Here is a 17,236-nt window from a genome sequence, read left to right on the forward strand (position 1 = left end):
TTTGATACAGGTTAAAGTGAGTGGAGCTATTTTTTAGAACACTAACACACAATATAATATAATGTATAATATAAAATATACAATAGCATAGTAAACAAAAACAGTTAGCTATTTTTAGAAGAGCTCCACATGCTACTCGAGTGTTCCTTGGGGGCTACCTGGCGCCCGTGGAGACCATGCCGGTGACATCTGGTCTAGGGAGTCCGAGTTGGTCTCTTCTATCTCTTGGGTTGAGGTCACCCAGGTAATTAAAAAGCTCCGCTGTGTCAGGGCCCGCTGGGGGCGGATTAGAGCCACCTCTAGGCTGGGAATCAAGCCTGCATCATCATGCTTGTTGATGGCATTTTCTCTCAGGTATGTGAATGTGTAAAATGTTTGGTTGGATTGTGTTTGCTAGCCTGCTCGTAGACTCCAGCATGCTTTCCATTTCAGCGTCAAAGGTGAACTTCTATGTCATCATCCAAACAGAAAAGTCAAGCGATCATATTTCTTAGTTAGATAACAGGGAAATAGAGCATCTACCATAGCCTGACAGAATGTAACATCTTCCGCTGCCAAAATAACCACTCAATAGTTGGCCAGGCTGATTTAAAAAATATTTTCTGCTATTATTATGCTAGCCTAAGTGTAAGGCATTTCATTTCCTAAATTACCAAATTAATTCCTCACCTACCATAGTAACTATGTCTAAATTTCCACTGCGTATACATGTGAATCAATTTACCTGTTGTGTTGAAATGTATATTATGGCCGGCGTTACGTTTTCATTTGAAACAATCTTACCTTATTGGACCACTAGATAGAGCCAAATTTAATCTCATCTGTTGTACTGCCTTGTTAAAGCTTTGTTCCATCCATCCATCCATTATCTATACCGCTTCTCCTCACAAGGGTCGCGGGTAAAGCTTTGTTAGCATTCAAATTATTTTTACTGACAAAAATAACTGATTTTGAGGTAAGTTGTTTTAATGTTTTGATACTACAAATTAAGCCTCTGTCTTCTTTCGGTTTTTTTAGTTATATATACACGGGCCATTCTACTGAATTGGTTGAAATTGCTGTCCCACAATGAAAACCAAATTTTAAAAAACAATGACGTGTTCAGACCTTGGATATTTAGTAATCTTGTTATGATCTACTTTATCTCAAGACATTAATTTAGATACAATTAAACCGAATGTATAAAAAGTCATCTTTAAATGTTACTTCCTATTGGAAGGTGGCTGTTCCAATCTCTAACTCCTAAATTTCAATTTATGAAAATAAAATGTAGATGATTTTTGCCAATTTAAAAAATATTTTATTCTAATAGAGCGTTTTGGTTGCTTTTAAATGTATGGTGAAAGATTTACATTGATTTTGTAAAAAAATGTTCAAATTAGAAGTTTTTATGTACAAAAAAACCTGTCCCGACTTTTCATGTCACTACCGTAACACAAAGATTATCTGTCTGTAGGCAGGCCTTGGTTTTAGCCACATCCCCAGAAATTTCATCAGTAAGAGACATTGCCTTCCTGTTCATCAATGGCCACATGGCGAGTAATTATTTTACAGCATTATTAAGTATGTGCCCTCCAAAGTCTGAAAATCAGCATGCGGTTTTAAGGACCGTCACTACCAAATACTAAATTTCTGCAATAAAATGAGAAATTTTCATTTAAACCCATTAAGGCCTAAAGCGCCTTTCTCAACAGCTCCCTAAAACCTAAGGTCGCCTTTGGAATTACCCTTGAAAACCTGAAGTTCTCCCAGAAATGCAACGCTTACAAAACGATTAATATCTCAGCCCCTGTAGCAGGCAGAAACATAATTCCAAAAGAATTAAAGAGCTTGGACGTGGCTTTCACACAGGCAGAATTTATTATTATTCACTGTTTCAATCGAAGATGTAAAAATAATGTGTTAGTGCAAGAGAAGCACTATTTTAATTTGGAAAAAATCAAGTGGTAATAACCATCCTATATTCTGTTACAAAGACGTCAATATCGGAATTGTCTACAAACCATATCATATTACGTTTGACTGGCTCCACTGGTCGTGCACGTCACTGCCGTTACTTACTTTAATCAGAGCTCCCGGCGATCGACGGCGTCCGCCATTAGCCTATCTACGGCTCGAAAAAATTCCACGACATCCTCCACGGTCTCGCAACACCGTCACGTGTTTATTCTGATGCATTAAATTGGCTAAGAGACGGAGAATTGGATTATAAAAAGACGGTGACGTATCCGCTCCCCCGGTTTGAAAGGTAGAAAGACGCAACAGCCCTCCCGGCTCTAATGGTTGAAACGCGGTTATGCGCTCCCGGGCTTAATGGGTTAATGTAAAATGTTGTGTTTTCTATCTCTGTACACGTGTTCAAAACTGTGTGTGGTAGCTACATTGTGCCTAGCATTGTTGAGCATTGCTAACAACTATCATAAAACGTCACTATCGAAACAGTCACTACCGAAACAGTCACTACCGAAACATACAGAAAGGTTTTGGTTGTGACATAATGATTTCGGTTGTGACAATAGGATGATTATTTTTGAATAAAGGAAGTTTGACCTAATATAACATATAGATACATATGTCATACATAGATCTTTCAGATTTTAAGAATATTTATTTCATATTTTATCTTAATTTAAAGGGAGAAACACATATCACATATCATTAAGTATAGTAGACTTTCATATTAAAGTATGTATGTATTGTACACATCCGTGTATTTCAGTGTGCCAACGCTATCTGATTTTAAAATGAATATAATAGTTACACTTTTTTTAAACAAATGTTTGCAAAATGTGATTTGTCACAGGGCTATTATCTTGAAATTAGCAATAATAAAATAATAAAAATTGAAGTTTTTTTTTCAAAACAATAATCTTATATTTTTGTGTTATGTCTCATTCAGGTTTCAGGTGAAATAAGATCATGTCAGGATTTGAAAATAAAGTTTATTATAATGCATGCTACACAAAATGACCTGTGGGGTAGGGTGCGTCTTGCACCACTAAGGGAGTGTGGTCCCCAGGCTGTTCGGAAAGATGATGCCCCTTTACAAGACAGACAGTCAGATAGATAGATAGATAGATAGATAGATAGATAGATAGATAGATAGATAGATAGATAGATAGATAGATAGATAGATAGATAGATAGATAGATAGATAGATAGATAGATAGATAGATAGATATATTTTCTGCATGACCTTACCTTTGATTAAAAAAAATGCAGGTAAAGTTAAAATAAAAAGAAAAGTGGTCGTTTGTCTTTATTGGCGACCAGTCCATGGTGTACACTGCCTCTGGTCCAAAGTCAAGAGGAATCGATGCCATCCTAATTGGGACAGGCACTATATAGCAGGTATAGATGGATGGATGGAATTCATCGCAAAATGTGGACACTTTGGCACATTTTGTTATCTGTTCTTTCAAAATAAAATGATTATCTTTCTGAGTGAATGAAATAGATTGTTGTGCATTGTGTGACTCCAAAAGAAGACGTGACCAAGGAAGCACTCAGTGGGTTTGATCAATGATCTTTAGCTGGATGTGTAACACCGACAATGTGTAATGCCCCAATGCATCACTTTGTTCAGAGATGACACCAGACACTGAGTGACGCTGGCTTCCCTCAGTAACCCTCCTCTGCGTTGACCACCTCAACTGTCCTCTTTCCTCCATTCTGACATCCCATCTATCATCTGCCATCGGTGCATAATCATCTTCCCCTTACCTCTCTGCTATCCTTCTTCGCTTCATTTACCTCATTCTCCAAATTACAGCTGCTTCTAAAAACAACACCTGACCACAAAAGACCTCCCCATCACGGAGTTCGTGTCAGTGGCTGTAACCTGAACCAACCTGAAGTGTGTGTGTGGTGACGTCGGAGGTAGGCGGGCTTTGGTTTCGAAGGGTGATTGGCTGATCTTCTCTCCTGCGTTTGCGTGCGTCTATAAGGCAGCCGTCCCAAACTGATGACGGTATTTTATTTACTCAAGCCTTAACCTATCATCATGACTACTGTCGTCCATGTAAGTAGGCGTGCATATATGTGTCAATATACATACATATATATACGATCAGGATGTTATCTTTTTTTCTGTTTAGTTTTTGTAATAATCAAAACAAGTTGTTTGATCTTTTGCAGTCAAATGTAACCTTGGACTGTTTTCTCACACAGCTTTGCCGCGTATGTAATTGTCCTGTATGAATGTTTAAGCAATTGTTAGTGGGCAACATGATCAAGTGTTAGTCCTGTAAAAGAGCGGCGGGTTAGGTTTCCATTGAAGCAGGTGATTAAGTCTAGTGGCATTGACAGTATCCACACAAAAGGGAGGGCCATATTAGTGCATTTGATATACATTTTATGTAACTTGCTTTTGGAGTGGTTTACTAAGTTACCACAATATGAACATTTAAACAAAGATCATTAATTCTCAGTGTGGATTTTATACCACATTTGTTTGGCAATACTGTATGTTTTCTTTTGTGGTTCCAATTTACTCACTTATTAATTTACAATCATCAGTGGCAGGCTGTACATTTGGTACCTGATCCTTCAGTCGGGACTTCAAACACCTCTTGATAGCGCCACGATCACATCACAATTATCAATACTATGCCTAAACCTGCAGTTGTGCCCCATAGTTCATAATGAGTATTTATCTAAAAAGATGACTAAAATGTAAAACATTTTTTAAATACATCATGAGATATGCTGATTATTACATGAATTCATGGGTGCAGATTACTCAAAGAAGAAATCAATCCAAACATATTTTTTTCACGAATATTTTCCAAGCAGGCCCACTAGTTGAAACATGGCACTCACTGGTTAATATTGCGTTTGTGGAATATGAGTTAAGCAGCAAAATACACCCGTTTTTAGCCATCTCAAGGGGCGGCCATTTTGTCACTTCTGTCGAATGACATCACAACTGCTCAGGGCTCAGATATAGACCAATTTACTAATATTGGACTTAGAGTTGGTTTGAGCAGAACTACTTGTCCTGAAGGCCCTGGGCGTGTTCAACTGACATGACAGTACAGTCAGGCTGAAATCTGATTGGATAATTAAATGTAACATCCACACAGGCAGTGGCACGAAGAGAAATGCTACGAAATTAAGAGAAAAGACTGTTGGGAATGAATTAAGACAATTTCATGGAACAAATATCAGAGTTGAGGTTGTAAATGTGACTGCTTCTGATCATGTTAAGACCATGAGAGAAGACCTCGCTGGCCCCTGATGGCCCACCACTGATAATTATGAGTCAGGTGATTTGTTTTTAAGTAAATAAAATACTATGTAAATATAACCTCAATGAGTTTATATTGTTGGGGATGAGTCATATGTTCTTAAACTAGGGTGAACAAAAATGTTGATGATTATAACAAAAGTGTCATTTGTAAGTTTGTCTTATTTTATTCATTTATGAACACAGGCTTTATGTGCAAGGAGCACATTTTTTTTTTTTTTTTTTGATGCATGCGATGCAGCATCAAAAATGTATTGGATGATGTAAAAATGACAATTTTGAGAAAAATGGCCCCTTTAACCCATTGTTCTTTCCTTCTTTGCCGACAGTGTGCATCTTGCTATGCGCACAGCAGCGTTCAGCCTCTGCAAATGTTTGGCAAGGGACCCGTTCGGAACAACTATCTGTCACTCTTGACTTACCGGGGTCCTCGCTTTGCTCCCCGACCACGCCTGCCTCGCCATGCTCCAAACATGACACTGCGACAGATCTGTCACATGCTGAAGCTGATGAAACAGGTCAGGAAAAGAGAGGCTGCTGCTGCCAGGTTAGGAACACTACAAGTGAGTGAAATTAATTTGGAATGGTAACAATAATGTTACAGCCCTTATGATTTAAAATACATCTATGGTACATAAAAATATGTGCTGTAAGTAACTGAATGGGGTATAACTTATTCATGGTATGAGCAGCACAACTGATGCATGCTTGTAAAATGTGCCACATCTTCACTGCCCATTCCAGGTGTGTCAAATATACAGCCCAGGCCAGAACTGGCCATTCGGGGGATCCAATCTGGCCCGTAGGGATAAAACACATTAACTGTAATTTGTCGATAAGAGTGACTGTTGTTGCTCGTTTTGACCAATGGAGGGCGCACTGATGATTATTTACCACATTTTAAAAGAAATATTGAAATTGGCGGTTTCTCAGCCTTTGATGCTTGATATTGATGGACTTGCGTAGGCTAAAAGATGCGTCAGCTCTGTCAAGAGAAACTCAAGTAATTTACAGTTTTTTGTTTGAATTTGTCAGTGGCCTGGTCACCCGTCCGTCATCACCAGTTCATCATTACTTCAAGCCGAACCAAACTGTAATCATTCGTCATGTTATTCTAACCGCGCTTCCGTCATTACTTCTGTCAGTAAATTGAACCCGTCCAGCAGTCTGTCAAAAAACAAACAAAAACAAATAAAAAACACGTCATAGTCCAACAGATGAAAAATCCAATTTGATTAAAATGGTAAATGGAGTGCACTATGTATCACTGTATCTACATCAAACTGCCCAAAGAGCTTTAGAAAGCCTCACATACTTATATAACTTAAGCTATTGAACTGTTAAGTACAGCGGGAGCATGCTGGTAGTTGCCTGTCGCTGTTTCAACTCTAAAATGCCCCACAGTTTTCATTTAAAGTTGAATATGATTTACTACCCGCATCGCATTGTGGCCAAGGGTAGAATCCAATGCAAGTTGCTCGCACCCCTGCTCCTGTTTTTAAATGCATGCCTTCGTCTTCTTCTTCAACGTTCTCTCTTTTGGCGGGTGGCAAACAACTGTCACATCAGTGACGGACTGACAGACCTTCCGTCAGTGATGGAGTTCCCGCTTCTGCAGTACAGAGGGACAACTGCGCCCTCATTCAGAAAAGTTCCCATTCATGTTTGTATGTTGTAGTGAGTAAGTTGAGGTTTTTAAGATTTCCAGATGGATGTGGAAGTGTATGTAAATTATTTTAAACGATTGATAGATCACACCTTGTTTTGTAAAAGGTACATACAGTATGTCGATCCACTACATCCCTACACACCTCAGGGGCGGAGCTAGAACGTGGCTAATGGGTGGGCCTGAATATTTCCGTCACTGAGCACAATCCTCCTGTCCCGACACATCGTATATTCAAATAAAATGACAAACTGAATAATATGAAGTTCAGATCAGCCTTAGACAACAACAATTATGCCATTCTTAATATTCTATACAACAAAAAAACACAACGAAACACAAATTCAAAAATAATTTCATAATAAAATACAAAAAACTTTTTTTTTTTTTTTTTTTTTTTTTTCATGAATCTCATGGGTGGGCAGTCCGTCAATCTGTACACACCCAGGCCCACCCATGGCTCCGCCCCTGGTACACCTCCATGAAAACAATGGTTCATAATATTGTTGAAATTGAACTCATTTTTTAAAGAATATTTTACACATGTATTTGTAATTATTTACATCCCGAAAAACTGGAAAACCTTGGGATTGTCTTTTTTATTTTTTTAGAAGCTTGTTAAGCCATGAATATACTGGTCTAGCCCATATGAAATCAAACTGGGATGAATGTGGGCTATGCACCAAAATGAGTTTCACTCCACTGGCTATGCCAGACAAAACGGAATCTTGTATTGAGCTTGTGGTAAACAAGGGGCCCTGTTAAGTGGTCATATGGGGTCCGTAAGACTCATCATGCCAAGTGTTGGGCTCCATGCTAGAGCGACCCACACAACCCTGTTGGCTGACTTGCGACATTTCCTAGGTGAGGAATGGAACGCCATCCCACAGCAAATTTAAGAATACATTTCTAAATTGGAAATTGTCACACCTGTTGTCCTTGCTCCTGAGACTTCTATCATCCAATCCCTCAAGCAATTGTAAAATAAAGGCGGTGAACATACTCAATTGTGCTGTTCATCCCACAAATGCATGTTCCTTACAAATGGGGCATCAGTTAAAAGGAAAATGAAAGTGGTAGAATTGGTGGTATTGCCTTATCATGTCCCAACCGTACAGATAGCCAGTGGTGACTAAGCGTTACAGAAAGACAATGAGCAACGACACTTTCTTGTAGCAGTCACTCTATTTAGTTCCAAGTAATGATCTAATAGCAAAAAACAAACAACAGATACCAATTGCCTATAAGGAATTTAAATTGGAACAACTATAATACATTCTGAGTGGAAGTCACACAAGCCTAAATGCATTATGACCTTTCTCTATATGCAATAAACAACCTAGTTTTGTTGGTTCAGGCTTCACCAAACTTGACTGTGATCACACCTACTTTGTACATAAAGTATACTGTATATGTGTGTTTTGGGTTGAGGCCAAGGGAGTGTGCAGTAAATAATTGAACAGTATCGTGTCACCACAACAAACATTCAATCACACTTGCTTCTCTCATTTCTCAGCCTTTGTGTCCGGTTTCTCTTTCATTACAGGAAACAGACATGTGCAGCCCCGACACCGGTCTCCTGCGGCGCCAAGTCGGAGAGGAAATGTATCCCGAGCTGTATCAGACACAAGCGCAATGTAAAACGTGCCTGCTGATCCACAAGGGCCCTAGATGACCGCATGACCCCTCAGCAGAAACCTTTTTTTTTTAAATCCTATTGACTATCGTCCCAAAAAGACTTTATGAAAATGTCCATGCGCCGACAGCATGGTAAACTGTTCAAGTACAGCCAATTTGAAATCAACTTCCCTTACGGTACCAAGCATGCCAGTGATGTGGTAACATTAATAATAATGACCTTGTTTTGTTTGCAAACCATCATCCGATCAGATGCACTTGTGTTCGAAACATAAATGGATCTGCTGGTTTTAGGGTGAATTTATAAGCTAATGAAATGGCAATCATTTGCTGTTTTGGATGTAGTGTTGATTGTGTTTAAAAAAAAAAGTGTGTGTTAAATAAAGAACATTGATTGACAAATCAACTGCAGTCAGTGTCGCATTTTTTTCCTGTTTGTGTATAAAAATATGACCATTGGATTAGATTTCACACATCTTGACTCACGAGTTTGTTTCGTGGCCAAGCGTGTAACGCAATCTGCTTATATTAAATCAATATTTTCAATTGAAACTAATTGAAATGTCAGTAATCTGCTGCCGAACCCCCTAAAATAACACGTTTTTTTTAGATATATATAGCGGTATAGATAATGGATGGATGGATGGTAATAACGGAAAATACTACTGTATGGTAAAGTATTAATATAAAAACATTAAAAAGAGAGAGAGAGAGAGAGAGAAAGTACAGAAATAGACTGGTTTTATCAAATGTGAGCCAAAAGTAACACACACCTTTGTGTGTTGCTGAGTCTTTAAGTGATGCAGCCTAGTCACTACCTGGAATCAGTCTTTAATTTCAGTCGAGCAGCTACATTTCAGAAGCTCACTGTTTTGTCTCACAATACAGAGGTCTTTATTATTATTATTATTATTATTATTATTGTTATTATTTTAACCCTATATCCTGTTGAGGGATGTGACTTTGGGGCCTAGTCGCCAGTCAATTGCAGGGTACAAATAGAAAATGTCGGATTAAGTTGGCTGTGTTGAAACTTGTGGCCATGCTCCCCCCGTGAGGAACCTTTTCATGGCATGTATTACAAGACGCAAACCACACACAGCACACCGCATGAGCTGCGGGTGATCGGATTCTTTGATCGGCAATAAAAGGCTTTGATCGAATATGCCGATCACATCATTTTTCACGAAAATCGGCCGATCATTATCGGTGCCCGATCGATCGGAGCATCCCTAGTAATCACTAATGTGGACAGAGGAATTTCCTTTGACATGCTACCGCAATGCACTCAGATAAAATATACTGAGTCTTTACTGGCTATGCTAAACGACGTGTTCTGCTGTTGCACTTGACTCTCGACGGGTGGACTGAATGATTTGAGTCTTGTGAGCCAAAAGCAAGCAGCGTTAGCATCAGTAACATGTGGAAGACACATACTGTTCACAGCCACAAGAGAACGGCACTTTTCGGCCTCTTGGTAGCCTTATGAGCTCAGAGGCTCAATCTGTAGAAGACAGCACAAGATTCCTAAAGGCTGAAAGGATGAGGAGGAACCTCTTCTTGAGGGCTCGTCGACGACCACCCCTGGCACATGATTGTCAGCACCAGGCGGTAATGGGAGCTCAAAACTAGAGTCAATGACAACATCAGATTAGGCTGTTTAAATAGGCAGTGAATATTTCCTATTTATTTTACATGGGCGCAACACATGTACTCAGTAGTGCTGCTCATCACACAAATGCATGATGCATAAAGCGGAAGTCAACCCAAACATACTTTTTCAAGAATATGCTCCCATCAGGCCCACTAGTTGAAAAACGGCATTCTGATAAATATTGCGTTTGTGGAATAAGTGTTAATCCACTCGTTTTTAGCCATCTCTGGGGGTAGCCATTTTGTCCTCTGTCGACTGAAAATGACATCACTCACAACTGCTCACAACGACCAATCAGGGCTGACCTGTTTTCTGAATCTGAGCCGTGATTGGTCGTTGTGAGCAGTTGTGATGTCATTTTCAGTTAGCAGAAGACAAAATGGCCACCCCCGGAGATGGCTAAAAACGAGTGGATTAACACTTATTCCACAAACGCAATATTTATCAGAATGCCCTGTTTCAACTAGTGGGCTTGTGTAGTACATATTCTTGAAAAAAAAAAATGTTTGCGTTGACTTCCCCCTTTAAAAATTTGGCAAAATCTAAATGGGAAAAAATATTTGCTGGAAGCGTCATACATATAACAACAATAAAAAAGCTGAAGAAACCTTTTAAACTTTTCATTTTGTTTACATGAACTCCAATACTTTTCTTTACCATCGCAAATAATGTGTGAATTGCAAAAGAAAATTCCCCTAAATGGAAAATGGATCACAAGGGCCAGAATGACGAAATACTGCAGACAGCTTACCTGTACTTTTAGACACAGGAAAACAGACATGTGTGTGTGTTGGGTGCGCACATTTGGGAGTCAAGCTCGCTTTTGAATGTTTCATGGCTCAAAGCTGAAAAAGTAACAGAGCGTGGTTGCGCACATGCACGATGACGTGTGCCCTCCTTGTGACGTGTGTGGGTGAGTGTTGCTGAACGTGAGCGAGCAGTCACGTTGTAGAAAAAGAAGCTTCAAGTGAAGTTGATACTTTGGGCTCACGCTCACTGAAAACAGCCGCAACTGATAATTGGTGACCCATACAAAACAAACTTGTTCAACATCACAATTAAGTATGACACGGTATAAGATGATGGCACACCAGAAACACTTTGACGATAGCAAAGTATGGTAAACGCATTCCATATGATAAAAGTTGTCAGAGTTATATAGTAATTATGGTGGAAAATGTATGGGAAATGTATGGTACATTTTTGGAAACATTCCATCAGAAGGGTTCGAATTTGGGATCCATTCGGATAGACAACTTGTACAGTGTACACTTTCTGTGGGAATAAAGGATCAAGAGTGACTGTGATGACACACGAACGTGGTAACAGTGTGCAAGCTCACACGTACACATTTCAACGTTTAATAAAGGTACCGGTTGGGGATCTCAATGCTCATATGGACACGACACAGAAAAACACAAAAAAGCTGTATGTGGAGAGAGTTCATCTGTAAAGTTGACTAAGTTCGTTAATAGTTTGACCAGGGAACACAGGATGAAGAAAACTAAAGACTCAAGCGTCATTTTTTTCCCCTTAACACGTAGGGACAGTTTTAGTGCGTTCAATTAACCTACCATGCATGTTTTTGAAATCTGTGAGAAAACCAGAGTACTGTTTTATTACTTACAGTACATTATTATGTTAAAAAGATAGTAAGATATTTTGTTAAAGTCAAATCGTCATTATAACATGTGCCATCGTTGTAATGGCACAAACAGTGCAGAATGCAAAAGACGTGCAGTAAATTCAATCGAATTGTACGCTTCAACCTAACTTTGACCAACCTTCAATGTGTATCTCCATCCAACAGGAGAACAGTATCTAGGGGTATTATATTACTAACACTAAAGAAGTCAAAGTCAACCTAAACATTTTACTTTCAAGAATATGTTCAATGCGCTTCCACTAGTCTAAACACGGCATTCTGATTAACATTGCGTTTGTGGTATATGAGTTAAGCAGCAAAATCCACCTGGTTTTAGCCATCTCAGGGGGCGGCCATTTTGTCACTTCTGTCAACTGAAAACGACATCACAGATGCTCAGGGCTCTGCTGACGATCAATCATGGCTCAGATTTAGAAAACAAGTGAGCTGTGATTGATCGTTACCTGAGCCCTGAGCAACTGATGTAATTTTCAGTCAACAGAAGTGACAAAATGGCCGCCCCCTAAGACAGACAAAAATGGGTGGATTTTGCTGCTTACCTCATATTCCACAAACACAATATTAATCAGAATGCCTTGTTTGAATTAGTGGGCCTGCATGGAACATATTTTTTTATTTAAAAAAAAATGTTTGTGTTGACGGGCGGCACGGTGGTCGACTGGTTAGCACGTCCGCCTCACAGTTCAGAGGTCGTGGGTTCGATCCCGGCTCCGGCCTCCCTGTGTGGAGTTTGCATGTTCTCCCCGTGCCTGCGTGGGTTTTCTCCGGGCACTCCGGTTTCCTCCCACATTCCAAAAACATGCATGGTAAGTTGATTGGACTCTCTAAATTGCCCCTAGGTGTGATTGTGAGTGCGGATGTTTGTCTCTGTGTGCCCTGCGATTGGCTGGCAACCAGTTCAGGGTGTCCCCCGCCTACTGCCCAAAAGACAGCTGGGATAGGCTCCAGCACGCCCTGCGACCCTTGTGAGGAGAAGCGGTACAGATAATGGATGGATGGATGTTTGTGTTGACTTCCCCTTTAATTATATACAAATACATTGATTTTTTTCCGCCTTTTTTTCATCATGTTTTTGGAGGACATAAACTTACTAAATCCTCATGTCTTTTAAAGGTACTGTCACCGCTGTGAATTCACCATGTGACGGCCATGACACGCTCTTCGTCACAATTCCAGCTGGAGGCGCAGGTGAGCGATGTCTGCCGTCCTGTGGTTAACGCTGGTATTACATCTTGCAATGGCTGAGCGACAGCGAACGTTTTTATTTTCAAAAATTAATCAAGGACCATTCCAAGTGCGGCCCGTGGGCCGCCAGTTGCCAATAATTCGGGCTGTCCCGATCCAATCATCTGATTGGAAATCGGGGCCGATCACGTCATTTTCAACTGATCCGGTATCGGGTGAGAAAGATCGTTTTTATTATTTTTCTGAACATTTAAAAGGTCACAAAGCTATGAAATAAACCAAATGTGCAAATATATTGCCAAATAGAACAGTAGTGTCTTAGTTTTATATAACACAGTTGTGTGATTTTTTTCCCCGGCGCGATGTAGTTTGTGTGCCCCACACACCCACCAGACATGTCACTCTCCTCCGCTGCGGAGAGCAGCGAGTGAAACAGACAGGGCGGCGAGTTTTGTCTTCATAGATTGTTTGAAGCGAGAGGCAAGCCAAAAGGATACTCCTAAAAGAAGCCAGTCTCCTCGCAAAAAACGTCAGAGTTGAGACAGCTGAGAAGCGCGGCCGACAGGTTAGCGATTGAGACACGTCCGAAGGACGTAACTTAAAATAGAAGTTTGACGACTGTAAATTATTTAGTGACAAGCAAGCTAGTTACCCACACGGTTGCATTTAACGAGGTCATAAATCAATAGCGCCGTTTATAGATGATAGAAGTCGTATCCAACATACGGAGCTGCGAGGGCAATTCATTTTAGCCTGCACGGGTCTTTAAATAACGATGTAAATGTATTGTTTACCATTGATGGCCATGTTTTGACGAAAAACTTCGTTTTACAATTTTTTTGGTCAGGAAAATGAAAAGAGTTGTCATTTTCTATTTGATCAATAAATTTGATAACATTTATGAATAACGCCTCTTGTTAATGAGGAGAATGGCAGCGCCCCCTACCGTTCTATCCTGTTCGGTCGGTGTCACTGGAGGAACCGATTCCAAACCCTCCATCGGAAATCATTGTACTTTCATTGCTTATAACGTCCAAAAACAGTGATCAATTGGCACCAAAATGTATGTGGACATCCTTACTAATGACCACTTCAACATATCAAAAGGATTAACCTCTCCTCGGATGCGCACGTTCAAGACACCCCCGGTGTTCAATGAGGTCTTACCTCACTCTGACGCCGCTTCACTCTCGCGGCTGCAAGCGGTGTCGGACAACGCGCGCTACTGCTTGGGAGGCAACCCCGCGACATGAAGACGCAGGCTCATGATCACCTCTACACGACTGAACGTAGCATGGTCTGCTGTGTGGAGTTTGCATCTTGTAATACTGTATATGCCATGAAAAGTTACCTCGCGGAGGGGAGCATGGCCAAAGGTTTCAACACAAACAACTTAATCCAACATTTGAAGAGCAAGCAATTGGGAGACTATGGTGAGTTTAGAGGCTCACTGCATTGAATAAAGTCAAGGCGAGCAGACGGCGTATGGCATGCATGCTGCAGCTTGTTATGCATGATACGTTACTGTCACAGCGCAGTCACCATAAATAAATGGAAAAATATATAGATATTCCATGTGATCGGAATCGGTATCGATATCGGCCGATCTCACTCATGCGTGATCGGTATCGGTGTCATAAAACCTGATCGGAACATCCCTAATGCAAACTTATTATTTAAGTGCCAATGTTAAGCTCACCCAAATGTCTCTTTAAATCTAATGTGTCAAACAGAGAAATCCCTCATTCTATGGCAATGCTTATATGGTCCATTCAACCAAATTGGTGTTATTTGCACACCCAGGCAATAACATGAAAATACATTTTTATAAAGCGTGCAGCACATTGATATGCATTGTGTTTAAAGTTACCATTCAATTAGTGTAAATATCATGGCTAAAACCCACTAAGAGTTTCAGTACAAAAAACTGACATGATAAAACAAGTTCTGAGATGAAGCAATGCACATTGAGTTGTTCAATACTTTTTGTATCATCAAATTTTGTGCTTGAAAAAAAAAAAGGGAAAACATATCAAACTGAGTTTATTTTGAGTATTACAAAAAGAAAGGTGGAATGGTTCATAAAATATAAATATATATACAACAACATAACATATACACGATGTATGTATATTTCTATATTCAGAAAAATCGGATGCACACTTTTTTTTTCTTAATGAATTGCCAACGTATCGGATCGGGACTCGAATCGGCATCGGATTGGGGTAATGGCAGATCACAGATCTCAAAATCAAAAGACTCGGACTCGGACCTGAAAAAAACGTGATCGGGACAACGCTACCAATAATTGTCCTTTCATGCACATGACATTTTATCCTCATCGTTACCTACTAGAATGACACATCACCCGTTATCATCTAGGTATTAAGTTTAACATATCGTTTACCCCTGAGAACATCATAGAGCTGCTGGTGCAGGTCTTCGTTGCATTCATGTCGCCTCAGTTTAGTTACTGTAATCTGGGTCACTCCAAGCTTCCATGCAATTGCTTTCACATTTCACACCGGCTAGTTTTATCCTCAAGACGTGACCACGATATACAAAAAAAAAAATTACTCAGACAGGCAAAGTTCATCTAAATAAAAATCATTTATTTTTCATTAATATTATTATCATTCTAGCTAGAGAGAGTCCACCATGCCACTTTCAGAACTGGAGTAGTGCTAAGACATTTGTCTGTCAGGGTAAAAGATGGCAAGGAGGGCGGACAGACAGATGGGTGCATGGATGAACGGGGTTTTTTTTTGGGGGGGGGGGGGGGGGGGGTGGCTTGTACAGGGTCACAACTCCTGTCCATCTTCCATGCTGATGCAAACAAAGAGGCGGGGCGATATAAAGGAAGGATGGAGGCATGGAGAGGGAATCGGTCTTTAAAAGTAGTTTGTCCTTGTACATGAGACTGATGTGGGAGGGGTCAGGGAGTGAGCGCCTTCAAGCTCATTGGTCAGGCTGCTGGACAGGACACCAGAACAGGCCAATCACAGACTGATACAGAGGAGGAGGGTGTATGTATACCTGCTTGCATGTGTGTATGTGTGCGTGTCTGTGAGTGTGTATCTGGTCAGAGTTACTTTGATCCATTGTCACTGTACACTTGCCAAAGTTACTGTCACAACCGTGGTCAAAGTTGAGGTAACAAACATCCTTTTTTTTTTTTACTTTCTGCAGAGAAAGAGAGAGAAAACACACAAGGGAAGGAAAGAAGGGAGAGAGAACAATTAAATTATGATTTTATTTGTCCGCAGAGGTTCTATGGACCTGCGGGCTTTTGTGTGACGAGAGTTGCCCTTCACCTCGGATGCTACACTAAAATATGAAATATGAAGAAAGGTTAATGTAACTGAAGTAGTGCTACTTCTTTACCCGCAAGTACTTCTATATTTACAGCACCGCTAGAGAAGCATGGTTAAACAACATTGTACATCACACTACTTTGCAATGTACAGCAGAACCTCGATTTTATAGACCCGGAACCATCGGACTGCAGATTTAAAGGACAGAAAATGGTGTCCGGTCGACTTGAAAACACCCCTTTGTACAGTAGCTGTCCGAGTCTGTTAGTTCCAGAATTGGCTGCAATTTGCCCAAAGCGTCAGTAAAGGGCGCTGTGGTGCAATCAACAGGCAGAGATTGTGACACGCATTTCCACATTGTGCCGCTGCTGCAACAGATTTATATATGAATGGACGAACAATGCCGCTTACTCGCCGTAGTGAGAAGTGAAGCCACTTGCGGCCATTTTACGCTGCCACTCGCTATGCTTGCCTAACTTTGAACAGAACTGATTTTCATGCTGCGTTCTCACGTTATTTTCTCTCTCTACGGTGAAAATGAAACAGTGTGTGGCGTACGGGGGGACCAATATGTCTGGGAGAAGGTCTATATGCGCATTTCATCGGTAAAAATGCAATCATAAATGTTCTCTTATAAAGGTACATATATCTCTGAGTGCTACTCAAAGGTTCGTCTGCGTCATGTTGTCCGATCCATCAACGAAGAAAGGAAAGGGGACAGAATTCGCTGCGAAACGTAAACCTAACCTCTCTGTAAGTCACGATACTGAGATAATATGCTTTGAATGGTCGATGCAAACAATGACGTTCATTCTTTGAGAGGCTCTACACAGGGGTCCTAGCATAAAACACACTGATAGCAATG

The 17,236-nt window shown here is 40.4% G+C and overlaps 1 protein-coding gene across 3 annotated transcripts; it reads left to right on the forward strand.

Moving 5' to 3' along the window:
• The first annotated feature begins 3,916 nt into the window (after nucleotides 1–3,916).
• Nucleotides 3,917–8,958, forward strand: LOC147148313 (uncharacterized). 3 transcript variants are annotated; one of them, XM_086028749.1, is made up of 3 exons: nucleotides 3,917–4,021; nucleotides 5,578–5,811; nucleotides 8,461–8,958. In XM_086028749.1, exons 1-3 carry the CDS (start codon nucleotides 4,004–4,006, stop codon nucleotides 8,587–8,589), a joined length of 381 nt encoding a protein of 126 aa, XP_085884875.1. In that variant the 5' UTR covers nucleotides 3,917–4,003; the 3' UTR covers nucleotides 8,590–8,958. The 3 variants fall into 3 exon arrangements, with proteins under 3 accessions (XP_085884875.1, XP_085884876.1, XP_085884877.1); XM_086028750.1 differs by having other exon boundaries at nucleotides 5,578–5,795; XM_086028751.1 differs by having other exon boundaries at nucleotides 5,578–5,766.
• The last annotated feature ends 8,278 nt before the right edge of the window (nucleotides 8,959–17,236 follow it).

This window comes from Filicampus tigris, chromosome 4 (genome assembly GCF_054856515.1).
Source record: "Filicampus tigris isolate MCC_2025a chromosome 4, RoL_Ftig_1.0, whole genome shotgun sequence".
In the NCBI taxonomy this organism is placed as follows: domain Eukaryota; kingdom Metazoa; phylum Chordata; class Actinopteri; order Syngnathiformes; family Syngnathidae; genus Filicampus; species Filicampus tigris.

Bases quoted from the DNA above. Each gene is read 5' to 3' on its own strand.
- LOC147148313 (XM_086028749.1), top strand. The intron at 5,812-8,460 runs GTGAGTGAAATT...CTTTCATTACAG, and splicing joins CCAGGTTAGGAACACTACAA to GAAACAGACATGTGCAGCCC.